General features: G+C 36.0%; 1 protein-coding gene across 1 annotated transcript in view; it reads left to right on the top strand.

Moving 5' to 3' along the window:
* MTFR1 (mitochondrial fission regulator 1) overlaps positions 1-9,010 on the top strand; it is a 41,506-nt gene that overhangs the window by 23,681 nt on the left and 8,815 nt on the right. Inside the window, exon 4 of the mRNA XM_008586975.1 lies at positions 2,519-2,634. Coding sequence (XP_008585197.1) covers positions 2,519-2,634 — 116 coding nt within the window. The remainder of the gene's footprint in view (positions 1-2,518; positions 2,635-9,010) is intronic.

A 9,010-nucleotide genomic window follows, 5' to 3' on the forward strand; every position in this document is an offset into this window, starting at 1 on the left:
AAACACCTGAGATGGCCCTTTAAAAAAGATATTTTTTTTCAGCTTTGTCTTTTGAATGAGTTTTACTTATATATCAGAAATACTTTGTTTTGTGAGACAGGATATCAAGTAGAAATGAGTGACACATCTTATCAATTTTGGAATTGATCTTGACAGTATCACTAACATTATTGTCTCATTGAATTACATGTTATAGATATGGTATTATTTCTAAGCATAATTAATTCTTAACTAACTTGCAAACTAAGTCCATGGAATAGTTTGTTACTTTTTTAAAGTTTGTGCAAAAAGAAACATTTCATGTTTAATGTAAGTATTACAGATGTAAAATTGAGAAATATGTTTGATTCTTAATTGCCACTTAAGATTCCCTGAAAGTGAGTTAACTTCTATATCTTTGAGTGTATGTTATGAGAAAAACATAAATATTTTGGAAGAAAACAGCAATTTTTGTAACTTATAGAAAAGTAAGAAGTCTTAAAGTCAAAACTAGATTTTTTCTTAAATATACCTAACTTTCTACTAACTAGTAACTAATGGGACAAAATTTTATTTTCTAAACATAGGGTTATGATCAGATTGATCTTCAGGAACTAGCCCTTTAGGAAGGCACCATTCAGGTTTTAATCTTAGGATTTCTCTCACTTGTACAAAATAGCCCATTAAATGCCATATCTTCTAGTTGCTTCCACGAGGTTTGGGGACCTTCCTACTGAATGGATCTCCACATAACCCACTTAGAATATCCTTATTACAGTGTTAAAGGAATATCAAGGTACCATTCTATTTTCAGTAATGGGTAGGGGCAGAATATTATCAGATTTCTTATGCTCAAATGTGATGCCCAGTAAAGTTATTTAAGTGGTATAAGATACCTATTTGCTGAATATCTTTTTGGATATTGACTTATTTGGATAAGTTTCTGAAATACATAGGGAAAAGTATAAAAATATTCCTTTGATTCACCTTTGATTATATACCTTAAGAATTTATTTACTGAAGTTTATACTTTTTTCCTCTTGTGACCACAAATTATTTCCACTACATGGAGAACATTAGTATTTTGAAAGCCTTTTCATCTTAATTCCATTATTAGGTTTTTTGTGGTTCCCCCCACTCCACTCCCCAAGGGTTAGATTCTTAAATCTCTACTCATTTAAAAGAACTTGTTTTCTCTTATGTACCCACCTGTGTTCCTCAAGAGCCGTAATTTAAGGCATTTTAGATACTTGATCTTCTTAGTATGTTACTGTTAAAAATGTCATTTTTCAATGCTACTTTATTAACTTGATAATGTTACTTAATTGTGATACTAGAATGAGTACACCTACCAATAGCTGAAAGGTTCAGTTAAAATTTTAAACTTTTAACTGTGTTAGTATTATGTGTTTGTATGGTATGTTTTGCGTTTAAGGAAGAGGCATTATTTAAGTGTCACTTCCAAAAGTTTGACTTGGCGATGATAGCATTAACAAGCCATGAATAATGCATGAATCCCAGTATAACCTTTCTGATAAATACAATAATGAGTAAATCTCTTTGGTCTTTCATATCTTTTTCTTCAGTTAAAAAGTGTGAATTGTTTTTCTTTTTTCTTTAAGCTTCATTCCAACTTTTAGGAAGTATTATGTTAATCTGATAAATTAAAAATTATTTGTTGATCTTCTGACTCTGAGGCATTTATACATAACAAAACCTAAATTTAATTCAATTAAGTTATCTTTTCATTTTTTTCAAGATAAATTTCAGAATATGCATACTTTTTCTTTGTTGTATTTATTTTCAATTTTTTTCTTCGTCCATGTGTTTAGCTGGAGAATTCTGTTCTATTGCTATTTGTATTTTTTGTTCATGAGTTTTTTTTTGTTTTTCTTTTTTTCCCCTAAAGATGACCGGCAAGCACCACACTCTCCCATGTGAGCGCACCGGCCATCCCTATATAGGGGTCTGAACCCGTGGCCTTGGTGTTATCAGTACCACACTCTCCCAAGTGAGCCATGGGCCAGTCTTTGTTCATGAGTATTGAGTTACTCCTTTTATTTAAAGAGATTTAAGGTACTTTTATAAACATTTTCAACATTATAACAACATAGCCATATAATAGTCATTTAAAAATATTCCTGGATTTAGTACAAATTGGTCACTGGCTTGTTCTTGTTCTTATACTTTGATACCCGTCTTCCCCCCACTTTTTTTTATTAAATCTCTTCATAAAAAAGTGTTTCTAATGCTTAGATTAAAAAATATTTCTTAATGTTTTAGGATGAAAGGAGATTTTAAAAAATTAACTTGTAAAATGCAAACTAAAAAGTTAAATTATAGTTCAGAGATTATCATACACCATAAGTAACAGTACGATATGACTAATGATCTCTTTCCTGGAGACTTTAGTGGAAATGTTAGAATCCACCCATGTATTTGTAATGCTATAGCTGATGATTTTCCTTTAGGCGAGTAAAAATTTTTACTCTAATGGTTTGGTGTCAGATGAAGAATTTTCCCTATTTGTAACTTACAGCTTACCAGCCATGAAACAGAACGGAGTCCCGACCACCCAGGAGAGGATGCAGTGGCATCTTTTGCAGACATTGGATGGGTAGCCAAAGAAGGAGGAGAGTGTTCAACAAGACTGAGGTTAGTTTGGAAGAATGTCAGAGCTGCGATGCAATATCTGTTTTTTTAAAGGATGATACATTGACATTACTTTCTTTTAATAGCCTAATTTGGTCTCTAGTAAATAACCCAGTTCTCTTTCTTGAGCAGTCTTTTCTGTTCATTTTTAGGACTCAGCTAGTATTTATAAAGTTCCTCGAGACATATAATTGTGTACTAAGTCCTTATGAGTTACAGAATTCCCTGCCCTTCAGAAGTTTACATTTTCATATGAGAGACCAGAAAGAAACTATCATAAATGTGTTTAGATAAGTACTGTAATTATAATAATCTCATTGGGGCAGAGGGATCAATCTGGATCAGAGTAGGGAATTTGTGTAATTGGAGAATGTTTCCTAAATATTGTGAGTCAAAATATTGTGATTCAAAGGAAACAATGTATCATAGTTAGAGAGGTGCTTCCATTTGTTTGATAGAGCCTGAATAAAATATTGACCACACATTCAGTCTAACAAACAGTTATTCAATTTACACTCTCCACTTTTGTCAGGCATCAAGGATACAGACATAAAATAAGACACAGTTCTTGCGTTCCAGCAATACTTGAGGTGTTAGAGGAGATTAGAAAGAAAATCAATGCTATTGATATTGTAAAGTCTACTAAGTAATTACAGAAGGCCACTGTAGGATAACAGTGGTTCAGCAAGCCTTCTCGGGGCAGAATGCCAGAGCTGAGTGATGAGGGTCAGCAGGAGCCAAGCACATGGGAAAGCTGTATTCCAGGAAGAGTGAAGAATTTGTTTGAAGATACAATCAGGAGACAAGGTGACATGCTTGGGAAATGCCAAGTGGCTCAGTGAGACTAGAGAGTAGCAGAGAGGGATAAGTCATGGGAGATGAGGATGGAAAGCAGGTAGAAGTTTAAAGGTCAAACATGTTGTACTAAGAAATTTAGACTTTTTCCTGAAAGCAATGTGGAGCCATGGAAGAAATTTAAGCACTATAGTAGTATGATCAGATTTGTATTTTAATAAAGTTAACTGTAAACAGTATAAAGAATAGAAGGGAGCCAGACCAGGAGATAGACCAACCAATAGATAGATGATTAGAATTCGTCTAAATTAAGAAACTGGCACTCAAGCATCAAAGCCAAGAGAGACTCAGACAAATGGAAAGGATATAGAAACTTATTAGATATGGGATTAAGGAAGGAGGTGTCTTAGGATAACTTCCAATTTTTTGGCTGGGATAATTATGAGGATGGTGGAATAATTAATGATAATATAGGAAAACAGATTTTTTAAAAAATGGCTAAAATGGTAAATTTTATTATGTACATTTTACCACAATTTTAAAAATTGATACATAATAATTGTACATATTTATGGGGTACATGTGATATTTTGATACATGTATATAGTGTATATGATCAAATCAGGGCAATTGGGATATCTATCACCTCAAACATTTATCATTTTGTGTGTTGGGAACATTCAAAATCTTCTAGCTATTTTGAAATATACAATAAATTACTGTTAATTGTAGTCAACCTACTGTGCTATAGAACACTAGAACCTATTAATTTCTTTTTTTGGTAGTCAACCTACTGTGCTATAGAACACTAGAACCTATTAATTTCTTTTTTTGTTTTTTTTTTTTAAAAAAAAGATGACCGGTAAGGGGATCTCAACCCTTGGCTTGGTGTTATCAGCAGCACGGCTCAGACAGTGAGCAAACCGGCCATCCCTATATAGGATCCGAACCTGGGGCCTTGGTGTTATCAGCACCGCACTCTACCGAGTGAGCCACGGGCCGGCCCGAACCTATTAATTTCTATTTGTATCTGATTCTTCTGTAGAGTGCCACATGCATATCAAACTCAATATTTATTAAATAAAAACTTATAGGTTCCTAGGGCTTAAAAGTATCTCAAGCCTTTTATACCAGGTTGTTTGCAATAAAATTTCTAATATAAGGGTAATGGGTAAAATGAGACTGAGGACTTTGACTAAAGATATCCAGCTTAATTTTTAATTTTGAATATTAAGTTAAAATAGAATGTGTTACTCTTAAGGAGTGTCAGGGAAAACCCCCAGCCTCATAGAGGATGACAAGGAGTAACAAGACTGTAAACAAAGTGACTCAGTAAGCAAACAGGCTGGCTTGCCACAACACAACTCTGTGAGTGTGAGAGTAGACTAGGATACTCAGTGGATCAGAGCCAGACAGTTTCCTACTCTCAGCACATCATCAAATAGCAGGTGTTACTTGTTCCCCTTTTAATCTTAATTATTTGACATTAAACATTAACTGATAACGAACATCAATAAAATACTGCATTCAAGGGAGAAATGTTATTTCTGTTAAGTATCACTTTTAGGAAGATCCAACTTTTAAAATACAAAACAATAGAAGGCTTATGCTGAACAGAGCCTAGAACAGCTAATGGGATGAATCTCACTAGTCTTCTGAGTCCATAGCCTCATCACACTCCTGCCTATTCCCCACTGTAAATCCTTTCATGGATTATTTCCTTCTGTCAAAATAATTTCTCGGGCCGGCCCGGTGGCGCACTGGATAGTGCGCCGCTTGGGAAGCGCAGCGGCGCTCCCGCCCGAGGGTTCGGATCCCACATACAGACCAGTTCCCGCTCACTGGCTGAGCGAGGCGCGGGGGCAACACCGAGGTTTGCAATCCCGTTGCCGGTCCCCGGTCCGGTACGGGGGCAACACTGAGGGTTGCGATCCGTTGCCGGACACGGAAAAAGACAAAAGACAAAAAAAAAATAATAATTTCTCCTGTCATCTTTATCCAACAACCTGCCCTCTTTTTCTTTCCATTTTTAAAAAAAATTTTATTGAATCATAATTGATTATACATATTTTGGGGGTTCAATGTTGACATATGTTGATCAAATCAACATTACTAGTATACGTATTATTACAAATCGTACTTATTCTTTATGCCCCTTGTCCAGTCTCTTCCCATCCTCCCTCTTTCCCCCCTCCCACCTCTGATGACCCTAGATTTCTTCTCCCCCTCTGAAAGAGTAATGGTTACTCTTTGATTTGTTGCCTAGATGATCTGTCCAATTCTGAGAGGTGTATTTGGGTCCCTCAATATTATCATAGAGCAGATGCTTCTTCTGTCACTCTGGAATGGGCTTTGTGAAGAGAGACATTCTGTTCTTTTCTTTGGTCTCTGCTGTTGACTCTCGTTGTGTCAATGCACTCCAGTGTCTGGCAGGCCATCTGCGTGGTGGTTGTGGCATCTAGCTGCTTTTGCAGCAACCATGGTTACTCTGGTGGCTGTGGTGGGCCACTCAGATGGAGGTGATGTTTTTGGCATGCTCCTTGGCACTGGCAATGTGCCTTGTTGTGGGAGTGGGTCTAGTCCCTGGATCCATGCATTGGGTCCCCAGGCTGGCCCCAAGGCTCTGGTGGTGTGCCTGGTTGTGGGAGGGATGTACTGTCCCTGGCTCCATGTGTCGGGTCCCCAGGCAGGCCCCGAGGTGCTAGCAGTGTGCCTGGTTGTGGGGGCTGGGGGGGTCTGGTCTTCAGCTACATGCCTCGGGTCCCCGGGCTGGCTCTGCACCTGCCCTCTTTAAAAAGATTGTTAGTTTCCTACTCAGCTTCATGTTTCAGGGAACTAAATTGCCAACTTTTTTTCCTCCCTGGATTTTAAGACAATAGAGTATGTATTTTTGTACCTTTCTAGGTTGGTCTCTAAATTAAAAAGGTAAGGGAGGGTCAGTAAAAATCATTTTAGGAATACCACACTCCATAGGAAACTGGGCTAATTTAAAACTCAGATTTTGAGTTTCCATTAACTGTGAATTAAGGGGAAAGGACCCCAGAGGTGTATTACATTTAACTTAGAGTTTTCTTTGAAACAGTCAATGGAGCTAAAAAGCACTTTGTATTTATGTAAATTGCACTCCAATTGTGGCTTCTCTTGACACACTGAAAAAATAAGAGAGCTAGGTAGTTGAGTGTAGTGTTACTTTAGTAAATAGGAGCCTGTGCTCTTCTACCTTAGGGCACTTTGGAGGGAAAATCATACAAACAAAAAAGGGTAGAAATCTCAGCAGCAGAAGTTGGTAAGCAGAAAATGGTTTTAAGAAAACAGCACACTTTGGCTGTTTGTTTTCTGCTTTGTGGATTTTCATACTTGTCTCTTTTTGTTGTTTTTGGTTTTGTCATTGTTTCTGTTAAAATTTCTCTGGATTATACACAAAAATTCTAGAAAAAAGCATTTCTCTTAGTTTGGGTTTATTTTGCCCTTTTTATTCTAGCTCTTAATAGTTCTTATTTAAGGATGGCAAAACAGATTGGTTCTAAGAATGAATTATTTGTTGACTGTCATAAAATTGTTGTCTGCATGGGAGAAGAATGTCTGTTTTTTTTTTTCCTTTTTGTCTTCTTTACTGACCGGTAACAGGATCGCAACCCTCGGTGTCGCGCCCGCACCTCGCTCAGCCAGTGAGCAGGAACCGGTCTCCACATGGGATCCGAACCCTCGGTGGGAGCGCCGCCGTGCTCCCAAGCGGCGCACTCTCCAGTGCGCCACTGAGCCGGCCCAGAATATCTGTTTTTAAAGCAAGGGGCTTTGTCTGATAATTGTCATAAAATCTAAACTTTTTCCATCCATAAGAAAGAACTTTACAAAAAAGTTATTTTTTGTTTTTGGCAACCTCTCTGAGTCTTTCAGAAGACAAGATCACTTCTGGATTACTTTCCTTTTTCAACTTCTAAAAATCTGGGATTTTAAACGTCCATATTTTCTGTAATTACTTTGAACCTGTAAACATTAACACTATTTCACATAGGTAAATGCAAAATTATATAGACATAAGTACAGATGATCTTACACTATTACTTAAATTGTTTTGCCAAAGACCCTAAACTTATTTTCTTTTACCCTGGCATGATGTTGTTCAAGATTAATGAGTAATTTGTCCTTAATTTTCAGTAGATGGAAAAACAAAAAGGTAAAATTCACCTGGAGGAGTTAGGGGGAGATGTAAAAATGTAATCCTTTTTTATAACACAGTAGTTTCTGTTCAGTATTCATTAATTTTCTCTTACAATTTATTTTGGCCAGAAGATATTTTAAAGAAAGTTAACTGTTCAAATATGTCTTGCAGCTGATATCTTAATTCATTGTATCATATTATTTTGTTCTAATTCTGAATATCGAAGAGTAAACGTTCATGGAATTTGGATTGGCTTACTTGGATAATAACATTTTAAACCAAACTTGTAAGCATTTAATACTTTTGGATCCTGTAATGTCTAGGAGAATTTTAGGTGGGGATATAATCTCTACTAAAGTGACCACCAGTTTTTAAATAAATAGTTCTATACCATCAGTTTTTGTTTAGTAGCACTAAAGTTTCTTGGGTCCATATTATATTTCCTGTAAATAGGCTGCATGAAACCACTGCACTAATACATAATATGAAAACAAGCCATCCTTGTTTCCATCCTCAGATATGAATATATTCATTTGTTTAGGTGGTTTTGATAAAGCAAACTTCTGCTTTCATGGAAATGGGAAGACAGTAGGGGTAGAGAAGTGTCTTTATCTGCAGGTTCTGTGTTTCTTTCTTGGCTCAGTTCCACTTCCGTCTGATGTCACCTTCAGACACCTCTCACCCCTGACACCCGTGAAAGTGGCATCAGTCCTCTGTCCTGAGAAACTCTGTTTCTGGTCACTCTCTTCCTCTAAACTCACACTCTGTTACTCCTCCTTCTCTTCCTCCTTTCTCCATTACTTGAACAAGTATGCTACTTTAATTCTACACCTATTTGAGATTTCTGTATTTTGCTTAGACCTGTTCTTAAGATCAGAATTCTATTGTTCTCACTACCAGCACTTACTTACCTTAGTTCTTTCAAGAAGTAAATTTAAAAAACAACAAAAATATTATTGTTGTTTTATTTTTAAAAATTAGCAAGAATATATTTGAAGAAGCATATTGAATTAAATAAGAATATTTTATATTATACTGATATTAAGTGGAATTACCCTATTTAAGTGCCCCTCACCACCAAAGTTTCTTTCACTCAGTTGCCTAATTTCTACTTGTAGCTTAATGCATTTATTATTTAGAGCTATTTAACAAAATCATTTGAACTACCCTATGAAACTACCCTATGAAAAGATAGGTAGAAATCAGAATTTAGCCAGTTGCATCAACAGAGCCACAGTAATTTTTTTCAAAATTTTAATGACATTAAAATTATTTTTATTGCAGATTGATTAGAATATATGTTTCTAATCTATAACTTGTATAACATACACTCTTTTGAGGAACATATTGATGTGCTTTTTTTTTTTTTTAAAGATGACCGGTAAGGGGATCTCATCCCTTGACTTGGTGTTGTCAGCACCA

The sequence above is a fragment of the Galeopterus variegatus genome, unplaced genomic scaffold, assembly GCF_000696425.1.
Source record: "Galeopterus variegatus unplaced genomic scaffold, G_variegatus-3.0.2 Scaffold4194, whole genome shotgun sequence".
NCBI classification, from domain to species: Eukaryota; Metazoa; Chordata; class Mammalia; order Dermoptera; family Cynocephalidae; genus Galeopterus; species Galeopterus variegatus.